Below are 15,349 nucleotides of genomic sequence, written 5' to 3' on the forward strand. Positions count from 1 at the left end.
TGTATTCTAGACACTGTTGTATTCTGTCATAAATAGCTGAAAAAGATGGCTTTCTTATTCTGTGGACTACCTATTAATTCACTTCACAGTTTCCTTTGCTGTATCGAAGCTTTTGAGTTTCATGAGATCCTATCTGTTGGTCATTGGTCTTATTTCCTGGGCTACTGGAGTCTTTTTCAGTCCTCATCTGTGAGTTTTTCCTTGGTGTCTCCTGACTAGTTTGGGTTTGAAGTCTGTTTTTCTCAGATATTAGGATAGACCGGCCTGCATATTTCCTGGTTCCATTTGCTTGGAGTACCTTTTCCAACCCCTTTACCCTAAGGTTGTTGTCTGTTGTTGATGGTGAGGGGTTATCTCTTGGAGGTGGGAAAAAGACGGATCCTGTCTTCTGACCCAGTCTACTAGTCTGTGTTTTTATTTGGGGAATAGAGGCCATTAATATTCAGAGTTACTACTGAAAAATGTATATTTAATTCCTATCATTTTGTTGATTTTGTAGTGTTCTCTTAGATCTCTTTTGATTAACTGTCCTGGCATTTATTTATTCCTTATGACCTCTTTGGTGTGTTTATCTTTTTCTTCGGACTGAAGTATAGCAGTATCCCATGTTGATCTGGCTTAGCGGTCATAAATTCCTTTAATCTGTTTTTATCTCTCCTTCAATTTTAATAGATGGGTTTGCTGGTATAATATCTGAGTTGACAGTTGTAATCTTTTAGGGCATGAAATACTTCTTTCCAGGTCTGTCTGACTTAAAAAAGTTTCTGTTGGGTAATCAGGTATTATTTTGTGGGGCCTAAGAGGCTTGGCCTTTTCCTCTTGTAGCTTTCAATATCCTCCTCTGTCCTTTATTTTTAGTGCTTTAATTACATTATGTCATGGGATGTTCTTTTCTGGTTCTGTGGACAGAACCTAGGTATGTGTGTACCTAGGTGGGAATCTGTTTCTCTAAGTGTGGTAATTTTTCTCCTTGATTTTACTGAGAGTCTGTCATATGCCTTTGACATGATATCCTTTCCTTTGTCTGTGCTCATAATCCAAAGGTTATATCTTTTCTTGATTTCCCAAAGCTCTTCAACTTTTGTATGTGGATTTTTATAAATTCGTCAGTGACCTTTACTGAGTGGTTCAAAGCCTCTACCTTGTCTTCCAGTCCTGATACCTGTCCTCCACATGATCCGTTCTGTTGGTGGGGCTTTCTTCACACTGAGGGTTTTATTTGGATTTTTGGGTTTTTCATTTCCAGCATAATTTGAGTTTGGTTTTTCTTCAGTAATTCTTTCAGTTGGTTTCTGTTCTCATAGCTGTGTTGACATCCTCATTTCATCCATGCCTTAGACTTTATCTTCTTTTAGTTGTTTGAATGTAGTTATTATCATTCTTTTGAACTCTGTCTGGAAGTTCTTCCAGGTCATTCTCATTGGGGTCTATTATTACTGGATTGATAATTTTTGGAGATGACACATCTTGGATTATTAAGCTGTTTCTGGTTTTGCCCTGGAATTTGCACATTTTTAGTTAGTTGAGTAGAAACCTGGGGCTGGTGGTCTGGAGACTGCCTACTAGTTAGCACCAGGAGTTAGGGAAACTGAGGAAGGGTGGGAAAGGAATTTAGGATCCAAGGAACTCTTACTTATCAGCACCAGGAGCTGGGCAGTTGAGGGAAGTTTGGGCAGAGTGGTCAGGGCCTGGGTGGAGTATAAGGGCTTAGCTGTCAGCAGAGAGAATTGGGAGGACCTGATAAAGTTAACATTCTTGACTTATAAAAAACAAAACAGAACAGTGTAAGTGGCATGCAGCATGCATAGGAAGGATCTGGGTAAACCAATGACCACCTTATATGTTTAGACTTTTTGGATTGCTCTCTACTTCTTCCTATTACTCTCCTCTCCCTATGGGAGGCAAAGTCCAAAGAAAGATTTTGCAGTTGGTCATTCACATCCCTCTTCCCATAGGCAAAGACCAAAATCTGTAGGGAGCTTATCAGGGTGTGAAGGTCTGTCTAGTTTACTTCCCTATCTGAGTAATTCGTCGATTTAAAAGCCCCCAAAGACACAATGCAGGCCTTGGGAAAAGCTGCCTGGTACCAGCCCAGCTTCAGATCTCTTGTCTCATTGGTGCCTCCATCTCTGTATCCTTTGCCAACTTCCGTTTTCATCTTGTTGGCTGCGAGTATTTCTTTTCTTTATTCTTTTGGGGAGGGGGTATGAGTGTGTGATGTATGCACATGTTTGTATGAGTGTTTGCATGTGTGTGGGTTCACATGTGTGGGCATGTGCAGAAACTAAAGGTTGCTATGGGGTACACTCCATGATAGCTTTCCACTTTGTATGAGTTCCTTGATAACTTTCCATGTTGGTATGAGTGTTTGCGTGTGTGTGGGTTCACATGTGTGGGCATGTGCAAAGACTAAAGGTTGTGATCAAATATCTTCCTTGATAGCTTTCCATTTCATTTACTCAGGCAGGGTCTCTTGATGAGCCTCGACCTCACAGACTCACCTCTGCCTCCACAGTGCTGGGATTACAGCAGGGTCATATCTACCTGCCTTTTATATGGGATCTGGGGACATGAATTTCAGTCCTCATGCTTGTGTGGCAAGAGCTTTATCCGCTGAACCATCTCCTGACGCTCTTTCTCTCCTTTCAGTAAATCTCTCTCTCTTATAATTTTTTCTCCACTAAGAAGCCACGGTGATCACTGAGCACTAAAATCAAGATGGCTTCCTTATGTTCTAACAGGGAGACCCAACAGCCTAGGAAGTGCCCTGTGCTCTCTTCTGCTCACTTTCTCAGCCTCTGATGTCCCTCCTCTACTTCACAGCCCTTAGTCACGCCTCCTTCCCTTGAACACACCCAGCAATTTCTCATCTTGGCGCACACCTGCCACACTTTCTCCCAGCCTGGTTCCTGTGCCTCCTTCAGGGCTCAGCTCAGGCCACCCCAGAGAGGCCTTTCCTTGACCCCTTGTCTAAAGTAGTGTGTGCCTTCTCCACACAACGCTTTCCCAGTATCTCATCTTCACAGTATTCACCACTACCTGAATTTATCCCCCTCTTCTAAACTTGTTTTCACATATGTCCCTTTTAAATATTTATGGATAATGTAAACATCCCTCTTTCTTCTTTTATTCACAGCTGGGTCTCCGGTGCTTGGAACAGGGACATATTTGTTAAATGACTATGTGCACACTTTAAGGGACTGGCTTATTGCCAAAGAATGCCCCACATTATAAACTCCAAGTTCAAACGTTCCCAGTTCTAGCTGCATTGAAACTGGGGGAAATTTGGATATGCTTTTCAATTTAGTCTCTTTTTTCTGTTTCAGTCCTCTCTAATAAATAGTGACATTATCTTTGTGAAGTTGCATGCCCCATGGGAAGTCCTTGGAAGATATGCAGAGCAAATGAACGTAAGGATGCCTTTCAGGTAGGTGTGAATGTGTCTCCCTGCTGCTCTCTTTCTCTCTCTCTGCCGCTTCACTGTAAACTTAATGACATTGTTTCTTGGAACAAATAAAAGCATAGTACAGGCTGGAAAAGTCATTAAAGCAGAAAATTTTCCTAATGTTCAGAAAATGCAAATAAATCTCCTGCCTGCTATCAAGTAGCATTTCCAAGTAGCATTTGCATTTTGAAAATGCCATTTCTAGAATCTCTGGGTATTGCTGCCTTGAACAGCTAGACACCATATACCATGGTCTTTACTGAGCAGTACAGTACCTTCCAGAAAAAAAAAATAAAAATCAGTTTTTCCAAGGAATAAGTTTAAGAAATTTCATAAAATATGATCTTTAAAAAATAATCTATTTTTAAAATTAAGAAGTCATAAATTCTATATAAGTACAAATGTTAATTGTTCCAAGTAAAGATACTTTGTATGGATTGCTAGGTTACTCAAAAGGATAAATTTGCCTTTGTCTCACAGTGTCTATTCTTGTTTCATTATAGGTTAAGGAAATGTGATCTTCCTTTGTTAGATAAAAACAAAATGAGATAGTAAACCTGAAATCACAACTGCAGAGATGTGTGTGGAAGAGTGGGGTGCGGGGTGGGGAGCATCACCAATAGAATCTGCTAAAAGGCAAAGGGATTTAGTGCCAAGGAAAGTTCAAAAATGACTTGTGAGAGGTACTTTGGGTTTTCAGCTTGCCTATAAGACCAAGATAGATGGCAAGAATTAGGCGAGATGGTATCGACTCTCAAAATGCTTCTTAGTGGGCTTTTAAAATTACGGAAACCAGTGGTCTGCTAAACTCAGAAGGGGTAGTGGGGTGGGTTGGGGGAGAGAGAGAGAGAGAAAGAGAGAGAGAGAGAGAGAGAGAGAGAGAGAGAGAGAGAGAGAGAGAGAGATATTTACAGGTTTACAGATTTACAGAAGGTCAATTTCCATTCATAAGCCTGTAATATAGCTCTCAGAACGTTTTATTTTCTTTATTGGTCTCTATGTCCTAATATCAAGTCAACGTATAGGCTGGGGTTTCCAGCATCTGTTTTCCTGGAGGCAAAATTCTCAAAATAGATAAGCATAGTCCTGGTCTTATGATTTATTTCTGTATTTAAAATGTTGAAAAGGAAAGCTGAGAACTCAAGGGCAAACACACACACACACACACACACACACACACACACACACACACACACACACGCAAATACACAATAAGGAGGAAAGAAAAACAATGGTTTGTGCTGAAAGAGGCTATGCTAAAATAATTAAATCCTATTACTTGATGATATAATAACTATGTAATATGGACTAATACCATATTATGTTTAAGAACAAAGGGGAAAAAGAAAACACTCTAAATTACATTTAGATAGAAATTAATAACCCTTCTGCAGTCTAAAACTTACAACCCCTCCAGCAAGAACACATCTCTATAATAAAGAACCTAAGGAAACAGAAACCTGAATGATGCTAATACAAAGCCAACCCTCTTAGTACTTGGAAGGATTTCACATCTGAAGGGCCCGACCTCACATGATAGAAAATATATTGCATGTACATTTCATGGCAGAGAAGTTCTGCCTCAAGTAGCGTGGATAGTTTTTTAATGAAACACTAATAGACCAGGATGTAAGCAGTAAACTGAAAGTGAATTTGAATAATAATCTACTCTCAGATGTAGGAATTCCTACAGGAAACCAGTTTGAAGAGAAAATGCTGTCATATGTGAGAGTAATTGGCCTCACTAATATTGATATGGTTTTACCTGAGTTTAGCATCACCTGTTATGACCCGATGCATGCAAAACTTCATGAGCATGTATTGTCCTTGGTTTTACATGTGGTTCTAGCCTGAGGCACATGTAGTTCCAAAGGAGGAATTTCCCCACTATACCATTTTTAGGAACATGTACAGATATCAATTTAGCTGAACTCAAATGTTCCAAAGTATCTTACATGATTTGTTACTTTCAGTAGACAGTGCTTCTAAATCTCATGTTTAGTTTCCTCCCTGTTTAACTCTACAGTTATTAAAAAAGAAATGTAAAAATAGCTTTTTGTGGGAGATTTCTAATAAACTTGTTTCTTAAGTACCTCTGTGTCCATAAATTTGTGATTTAAAAATGATAGGCTGTTTTTTGAGCATTTTTTAAGTTTAGAGAAAATTGGGCTGATATCACAGTGTGTCCCACATTCCCACCTTCTACAGTTTTCTTACCAATATCTCCTGTTAGTGTGGGTATGTGTATATATAACAGTTTTGATGGAGCAATAGCATATTATTAACTAAAGTCTAAAGCTCATACACAGGTTTATAAATATGTGTCATCGTGTAGAATCATATAAAATCGTATGTAGAATCATACAGAATATGATATCCTAAAAACTCCATGTTTTGCCTGTCCATTTTTTCTGCCTGGCCTAAATCTCTGACTTTGTATTCTCTGCAACTGTTGACCCAAATGTGGCAGATATTGTTTGATATGTAAAATCCCCTCTTTGCAAAAGTGAAGTAGCCCAGTGACCATGCAGAATGCACCCGACCTGCCCTCATCTCATGATTGATCCCTTGGTAGACACTTGAACTATGTAAAGAGATTGTGTCTAATGAGGTGTCCAACACATATGCTCTCAAATTACACCCAGAGTTCTCATTTAAATATTTTTTAAAAAATTAACTAAAGTGAAGCAACATAGCAGATCTTTACTGTATCCCATTCTTGGTTTTTTTGTTTCCTAGGATTTTATGTTTTTCCCTGGTTAGTTCACCTGTCAGCAGTTAGGAGGTGGTTATGCCCACGTGGGTATTTATAGTTGACTACTGAAATAATCTTTTCTTGTACTAGATGTGAAATACATGTTTTTATACCTCTATCAAGATCGTGATAAAAGTATTCTGTAAACCCAAATTGCTATATAAATATTACCTTAATGTAATAACACATCTGTTAAATTATGTCTGCTGCCCTTAGTCCTCCGAGTTCCCCTTGATGAAAGTCGACCTCCACTAAATCCATGCAAAATACTAATCTCCCTAACGTATCACCCTGCCTGTGCATGTGCTGTAGGCCAGATGCAGCCCTGAAGAAATGATAATAATGAGAGGAAGAAGTAGTGATAGACGCCGTCCCCTAGGGTGTTGTGACGCCACGCGCATGCCCCGTGTCTGTACTGACTCACTTCTCCTTGTTAATCTCTCTTTAGTTTTTTCTTCTTCACCTCTTACAGGCTTCTATCTCCGATCTCCTTTCCTTCCTTGCTAGTTCAAACTGTAACTGACGGTGGGTTTTCTTCTCGACTGGCTTCATTTTTGCTGTTCTTCCAGGAGAAAAATCTATTACCTGCCCCGCCGGTACAAGTTCATGAGCAGGTGAGTAGCACGCTCTGTCCCTGTGGTTTTTTCTGCTGCTGATGTACTCTAGCAATGACAAGGACCAACAAGCCCAGGAGGATGGTAGATGATACTGTGACTGCCAAGCATGTCCCCCAAATAACGTTTTCACACTAACCTGAAAAATAAAGTTGCAGATGCCCTTCTCAGAGTCCTCCCCTTCACTGGCACACCTGGGAGCATGCGCAACAGCATCCACAGGTGTGTTGAGGTTGTCCCTTGTCTAGCCCGACCTGTAAAACCGATTGCCCCAAATCCTAGCCGATCAGAGAAATTTTAGTCTGGAAGCTGTTGTCTTCCACATAAATTTCTCCCTCCACTGTTTGTAATTTGTTTGTAATTTGCAAGCGGTCACCCTGTCAAAAAGCTGGTGTCTACTCCTGCATCATGGGAGAGTCCTTGGTATCAGTGACATTTGGTTGATACGCTATTCACATTGTGTGGGAGAGCTCTTACAGTACTCTGCATGGGGGGAAAAAAGAATCCATTGGACAAATGTTGTCCTTCCTGTAGTTTGTGTCCTTCCAATTCTTGTTTTCCTTGTTGTTCTATTAGAAGCCAAGGAAAAGGGGAAAATATCAGTGACATCCTTACCTTGGCTTCATTTTGTGATCATTGGTGACTCTAACTTCAAAATCTTAATTGGTCTTATGTACCTCCTCCCCCTGAGCTGAATTGATGTCTTGAATGGGCATCCCTTGGGTTTATCTGAAAATCATTAAAAGGTAATTCAGTTCAGTGAGATTCAATATGTAGACCCACCGTTTATAGTCTACATGTAACATAAAGAATATATGTAACATATATATATATATTCTTTATAGTCTATATGTAACATAAAGATAATATATAATATATATTCTTTATAGTCTATTTACAATCTATGTAGAATGGTAAGTAATGCATGTCGGTGGGTGTCCTCAAGTATGCCATTTACCAGCAGAGTATGGCGAGCAAAGCAGCTTCCACAGAAACTGAGAAGTTGTGATTTCTCACCATGTCTCTGTGCAGCTCTTTCATTAGGCAATAGATATGGCGTTTTCACTCGCCATGATTTAGATTACTCCCTGGCCACAGAATGCTCCTTGGTAGAAGTTTTGCACCATACTCAAGCCCGTGTCAATAGTTCTCAGATTTCAGCCAGAACCAGAATTACCTGGAGAGTTTTAAGGCACAGATCTCTGGGCCCCACCACACATCTGTTTCCACCACTGTAAAATGAAAACACTTCGTTTCTACCCTATGGGGTTTCTGGGGCCTTCATGCATAGCCTGTGTTCATAGGTGATTGTCATATTTGTGAAAATAATCTCAGGTGTGTGTATACCTCCTATTCTACCTCTTACCTCACTCTGTTCTTGTTTCTTCTGAAGACTAGTCTTCTAATTCTAGCAAGCCCTGATTTTATTTGCCAAGTAGCCATTTATATTCCATGAAGTCCCCACTTATGTGCCCCTATTGGCACAGCTGTGTGCCTTATACCTCAGGGTTGTACTGGGCTCTGCACTCTTCCAATCAGCCTCTTGAATTCTGCACATGCTGCTCCAGGGTAACTTCTAGGATCCATTTGATGCTCTTCATGCCCACTACCGTTCCTTATATTCCTGTCTTTGTTCTGATGATTTGAAAGCAAATTGTCCTCTATGGCCAAAATGAAGTGAAAAGGCTTGACCTAAACACAGACCTGGATAAACTGCCTTCATTCATCTCTTGCCTCCTTATCTATGTTAATGTCCATGGCTCCTGAATGCATTATGAAGCTTGGATTTACAAGTTGTTGCAGAGTAACCCTTCTGGATAGTACTTCCTTTACTTTCACCAAAATAATACCAACCCAGACTACAAAACTCAGTTCCTGTGATTTGACTTTCTGAGTAGGTCACCAGCACCTCTTTCCTTTTTCAAGTTGGTACCCTTTATCCCTGTCACCTCATGCTGCAGTCTATTGCAGAGATTCCCATCCCCTCAGCAGGATGATGTGGGAATCCAAGGATAGTACATTCTGTTTCACATTTTCAGCATCTAGTACCTAATATATGGGGTGAGTGAATTCATGAATCTCATACATGTGCAAGAGGAGTGGAGTGGGAGGGAAGGTGGACACAAACATGCACACCACAGTACACACACATATATACAGCACACACATGCCACAATACACACACATGCACACATTATACACATACACACATACCACACATAGACACAGATACATACACATACATAAACACCACGCACATCCACACAACTGAGTCTGGCTGAAGTGGGAGACACTGACCTTTGTGTCATGTGCTTAGCAATGGAAGATGGGTGGAAAGACTTGAAGACTTGCATGATGGCAGAAGGAGAGAGAACCTCACAGTTGGGTGAGACATCGATGTCAGCAAGTCCAGTCACTCATGAGATTCTTCATCCTCTGCTCTGCTGCCATCCAGCTCATCTTTGAACATGCTGGAGATGGGGACATGCATAGTCCATTTGTCAGTGGCTCTGATGACTAGAACGTTCTTTAGAATAAGCCGTTATCAGCTATTCTCTCGTGTTTGCTCTCTTTCATTCTCTGTGCTCTCTAGTCTTTCTCCCTGTTCCCTCCTCTCTCCCTCTACCCGGTTTTTCTCCTTTTCTCTTTAGCTTTCATTTTTAGTCATAGTTCTGCCTCCTGAATAGACCAAAACAAAACAAAGGAAAGTAGATAAAATTGTGAAACTTCAGACGAAGGGTTAGCACTTCACGGGTGTTTGGAAATGGAGAGTGGAAAAGGAATCTTTACCTAAGAGGAGGAAAAATACAGCTGGAGGTAAAAGAGGAGTGGAGACCCAGCAGGCGTACATGTGTGATGAGGAAGACAGCGGCTTTCTTTCAATAATTCTGCATCTGGGCAGTGGTGATGCACGCCTTTAATCCCAGTGCTCAGAAGGCAGAGGCAGGAGGATCTCTGAGTTTGAAGCCAGCCTGGTCTACAAAGTGAATTCCAGGACAGCCAGGGCTACACAGAGAAACCCTGTCTCAAAAAAAAAAAACAAAACAAAAAAAAAAAAAAAAAAAACAAAAACAAAAAAAAAACCCTCTTCATTGTAACTCAGTGCACTGCAGGAGCATTGGTGTCCTGGAGGCCATAGCGACTGATGGTGAAGCCATCCAAATGAAAAATAGAGCTAGATAAGCCAACCGGACATGAGTGGCAGAGAAGCCGTCACTCTGGCCAGGGGGATGTATGGGATTTCCTGAGAAAGATATAAAGAGTGAAGAGAAGAGACCCAGTGGCAATTTCTCTTAAAAAGCTGCATTCAGGAGACCAGAAGAGTCAAAAGAGGGTGAGCAGAACAGTCTGGGAACAGAAGGGGAATCAAGAGCAGTTGACATTAACAGCACCAGAAACAAGTTTACATAGAGGTGTGCATTCTCCAGCTTCTGATGGGTGGTGACGAGTGAGCATCTATTCAGCACATTTACAAGTCAGTAATAATGGCCATAGTAGCACTCTCTGTGGAAACGGCTTCTCAAATATGTGTCAGGATTACTCAACAGCTGGGTTTCTGATTCAGTAAGTCCACATGTAGTTGATAAATTACCTTTCTTTTAAACAGTAAAGGATGCTGATTCTGCTAGGAGAGAGACATGCTTTTGTTGTTGTATCTTTCTGGCTGGTTAAGACAGAATCACACTTTGTAGTCAGGCTGACCTTAAATTCACTATATAGCCCAGACTAACCTAGAACATGCAGAAATCTTTGTTCTTCAACCTCCCAAGTTTTGAGATTATAGGCACACAACACATGCTGTGCTAAAGACAATAGTTCTAGGAACCATGACTATAGAATGTAAGTCATTAGAAAAATTTCACAGGCCATAGTGTTCAGTGCTGTTTTGATAAGGAGTATGGAAAAAGGGGAAAGACAGGAAGGATTTAGAACAGGAGTCAACAGCAGGGAAGCAGAGGAGACTTAGTTTGTGACCATGTTCTTCAAATATGAAGAGGACATAGTTTGAGTGAACATGAGCTTGCTTCTAGAACTAGAAGAATGGCTTTATAAACACTAACCTCTATCATGAAAAAGTTGGTATTCAGTGAAGAAATTAGCATCTTGGAACAACTGAGACAATGGAACATACTGGAAGAATGTGCCAGAATAAAAGAAAAAGAAACCCCAATTATGGTAGTAACTATGACACATTGGCTGGGCAGGGCTCTCTGGAGATAATCTTCACTGCTGCCATGCAGCATTTTGTTTTGTACAATACTGGAATGATGGCACTTTCTGAAGCCCTCTGCCTAGTGGTTAATTTAAAATGCAGTTAAAAGCCAGGTGATGGTGGTGCATGCCTTTAATCCCAGCACTCGGGAGGCAGAGCCAGGCAGATCTCTGTGAGTTTGAGGCCAGCCTGGTCTACTAAGTGAGATCCAGGACAGGCACCAAAACTACACAGAGAAACCCTGTCTCGAAAAACCAAACAATAAAATAAAATAAAATAAAATGCAGTTAAGAAGAAAGCGTGCTATATGTTTTACTCAGCGATTCACCCCAGGATAGACTAATTGAAGTGATGAAGAGCATCCACCCCTTGTAGCTAACTCTGAAATTCAAGTTCAAAAGCACAGCTGCCACTTGTGTTATTAATAGCACCCCAGCAACGAAACACTTGACTTTCAGTGTTCTGAAATTCTCCTGGCATATCGTATGTGGGCATTCAATTTACTGTTTAATTTCATCTATATAAATTGTATTTAATTCCATTAGCCCATGAAAGTACTCTCCAGCCCAACTCTCCTTTAAGGATAAACATATTTAAACAAGTCTAAAGTTTTTTAGCAAGAATAAAACACCTTTTCATAAACATCTTTATATAAAAAACTCACCCAACTCCCATAAAACATCCTCATGTAGCCCAGACTCATATATTTGTAATAAGTGCCTTTTAATCCCTGTACCTGGTCTATTAAACACTGCTTTGATTCTAATCTCTAGGCAGGTTTACAGGCATTATAAATTATCTATTCAATAAAGGGGGAGAGTTTATTATCTCTTCTTTGCCTGATTTTTTTTTCCGGGATAAAATGATTGTGGAAAACAACCTTCAGAAAATATTACAAAGTAACAAATGTAATTATTGAGGGCAGTTATAGTTGAAGTCTTATAACTCCCCCTTTCCCTCCACCCCCACTGTGGGCATTCTGCCTAAGTTTATCCTTTATTGTACTAGACAGAGGGAATGCTAAGCCCTATGCATTATAGGCTCTGTTTGTTACAATCATATCAGATGGGCATACTAGCAGAACGAGGAATGGTTTGTATTTTTCCATCCCTACTATTAAATTTTAATATATGCAAATGTTCCAGGGCCTGTGGACTCATCTATAAGATATTTAGACTATGCTCCAAATATGAGTCCTGTGACCTAAAAGAGTGGCATTAGCTTCCAAAGACACCTAATTCCTATTCAGGGAGATGCTGTAAATGCCAGGGACCTGACTCTAAGAAGAGAAAAGGGAAACCCAAGCCTCCTGTTGTCTGTTGGCAGTCCAGGAGGACTTCACTTCCAGCAGACAAGGGATATGAGCTACTTCTGCTAGGAAAAACTACCAACAAAAGCTCATCTGTAGCCTCCCTCTCTCCAAATGTACTGTTAGAACACAGGTCTAGAATATGCTGGTCTAGGGAAAAGCAAGTGTCTCTAAAGAAGGCTCAAGGAACATTGCAGGAGGAGGGGGATGGAAGAATGTAAGAGCCAGAGGATCGGGGAGTTTGCTATGAGACTGTGTCCCTGCAAATATCAGCCATAAAATCTCACCAACATGACCACCCATGCACGAGCTGAACAAGGATGCCACCGATGACCATACCCAACTAGACAGGGAAAAGCCTGTGAGGCCTCAACCCTGCACAAAGATCTAGAGGCAACTGAAGAACGCTGGGAGCGAGAGGTGGTCTTCCCCAGTGAATAGCACACCAATTGGTTGTCCAGTGCAAAATTAGCCCTGAAAACACACATACAAGTAACATTATATGGAATTAACAGGTTATATTTAGGAATGTGTATGTATATAGGCATATGATAACAGTTATTGGAAAAAAGAGGCAATGAGTGTGAAGGAGAGTTGGTAAGTGTTTATGGTGGTTTGAATGTAATTGGCCCCCATAAGCTCATAGCGAGTGGCACTATTAGGAGGTGTGGCTTTGCTGGAGTAGGTATGGCCTTGTTGGAAGAAGTGTGTCACTGTGGAGGTGAGCTTGAGGTCTCATATATGCTCAAACCATGCCCAGTGCCTCAGACCCCTTCCTGTTGCCTGCTGGTCAAGATGTAGGAATCTCAGCTCTCAGCTCCTTCTCCAGCACCATGTCTGCCTTCACACCACCATACTCCCACCCACCATGCTCTCTGCCATGATGATGATGGACTGACCCTCTGAAACTGTAACCTGCCACCTCACTTAAATGTTGTCTTTATAAGAGTTGCCATGGTCATGGTGTCTCTTCACAGCCATAGAAACCCTAATTATGGCAAGGTGTATGGGAGGGTTTGTTTGTCTCTTTTGCTTTTCAGGTGTTTTTCTAGAAACTTACCTGCCACAAAAGCTAGAAAACCCCAGACTCACCATCCAAAGAAGTTTCTATAAAAGTAACTCACCTTGTAGTTCAGATACTAACTTGTGTTCAGGCCAGACATGCCCAAGTGGTGATCCATCTTCTTTTTATTGATTTGCCCATGTAGTCTGTAAGAGGGTGTTTGCTCAGTAAATAGGATAAACAGAACAAAGTGACAATATATCCAAGCGAAATCAATGCTAAATCAGTAAGCCAAGGCCTTTGTGAAGTCTCCCTGCCCCACCCATCTCCAGGCACTGGAGACTGGGAAGTAAGCTGCAATCCTATTCTAAGAGATGAATGGAATGCTTTCTGGTTCATTCATCTTGCTACTTTAACATATCACAGTAAACTTCAGCTTTGCCTATTGTGAGATGTTTGTTAGAGGTGACGCAGGACTGATGACCCTCACATATAGGGGACAATTGTAACCTTTTAATTTCTATTGGAACCCTGTACTTCAAAATCCTGTCATCATCATTTTCTTTATCCTAGGAACCAGCATTAAGTGGAGCCCTTTGCACACCCAAGGAATTGTATAAGCATTGGTGTAGCCAAATTTCTAAGCAGTCTTATTAAAAAAAAAAAACACAGAGCCAAATATAGGGGTGAAAGCCTTAGAGGTCAGGGAAATAGAGAGAGCCACCAACCAACCTTACCTCACCAGCTCTGCAACTTCCAAAATGCCAAAACTTCCTGTCTACCCAGGCTTTTATTGTCTTGCTGTTCTGCCCTCTCATTGGCTCTTAGCCCAGCTACCTCACTTCCTTGCCACTGCCTGTCTGTACAGACCTCCAGGTATCTATGGTTGGTACTGACATTAAAGACGTGTGTTAGCATGCTTGGCTCTGTTCCCTGTATGGCCTTGAACACACAGAGACCCAAGTGATCGGATTAAGGCCATGTGCTACCACTGCCTGACTTTTGTGTTTACTTAAAACTGCTTACTATTTCCTCTGATCTCCCAGCAAACTTTATTTATTAACATACCAATAAAATATCACCACATTTCAGCACAAATAAAATATGCCACACATTGGCATTCACGAACTTGATTGATGCCCACACCATAAACATGATAGGCACCATCACCTCAGGGAGGCTTAATCTCCCTCACACTCACCTAGCATCTCACTCAGTTAGCAAACTAAGCAACTAGACTGTGAATCAGCATCTAGCAGACTCCTAACTCATCCCGGTATGTGGAAGATTTTATACTCATTGCAACAAAGTTCTTTAGTATGTTCATTTGCAATGACATACCCGTGATATTACTGCCTAACCCCCACCAACACAGCATTATTAGCATAAAGAACACATAATTGGTGACCATTTTGGAGCTGACGGCACTAAAGCTTGATGAGGATGAGCAGGACTCACTGGTACACAGAGACGAACTGGAGAATTCCAGTGTGAGCCCTATGCTTTCCAGCCCACTGGTTTTCACGCTCTTTCCTCCTTGAGTGGCTGAAGTTTGAGATTGGCAGTTTGGAGACACAGTGTTTGTGAGAGCAGCCCAGGGGAGCTCACATTCACTGTGTCACAAAGACATAGACTCTTCTCCCTGCCTGGGAAGTGGGAAGACACAGAGTGGCAACCTTACTACCTTGGGTGCCTGGCTAGCCACAGCAGGCCAGACTACCACTGTGTTTAAGAGGTGTGTCCACATAACTCATTACCATGAACTGTGCTGCACACACCAACACAAGATGATTAACCTGATTTCTAAGTCCTATATTTGGGCTTGTCAGCTGATTTCTTTGTTCAGGGTCTTCAATGGCCAAAATCAAGGTATAATGCCTGGGCTCTCACCTGGACTCCCAGAAAGGTAATGTACATCCAGGCTTCATTAGGTTGCTGACACAGTCTCACTTTATACCATCAGCAGGCTGAAATCAACGTCCTTGCAGGCTGCTGATGGAACGTCATTCT

At 41.3% G+C, this 15,349-nt stretch overlaps 1 protein-coding gene across 1 annotated transcript in view; it reads left to right on the plus strand.

Moving 5' to 3' along the window:
* Ano4 (anoctamin 4) overlaps positions 1–15,349 on the plus strand; it is a 235,532-nt gene that overhangs the window by 108,590 nt on the left and 111,593 nt on the right. The window contains exons 6-7 of the mRNA XM_059245810.1: positions 3,327–3,427; positions 6,770–6,814. Coding sequence (XP_059101793.1) covers positions 3,327–3,427; positions 6,770–6,814 — 146 coding nt within the window. The remainder of the gene's footprint in view (positions 1–3,326; positions 3,428–6,769; positions 6,815–15,349) is intronic.

The sequence above is a fragment of the Peromyscus eremicus genome, chromosome 18 (assembly GCF_949786415.1).
Source record: "Peromyscus eremicus chromosome 18, PerEre_H2_v1, whole genome shotgun sequence".
Classification (NCBI taxonomy): domain Eukaryota; kingdom Metazoa; phylum Chordata; class Mammalia; order Rodentia; family Cricetidae; genus Peromyscus; species Peromyscus eremicus.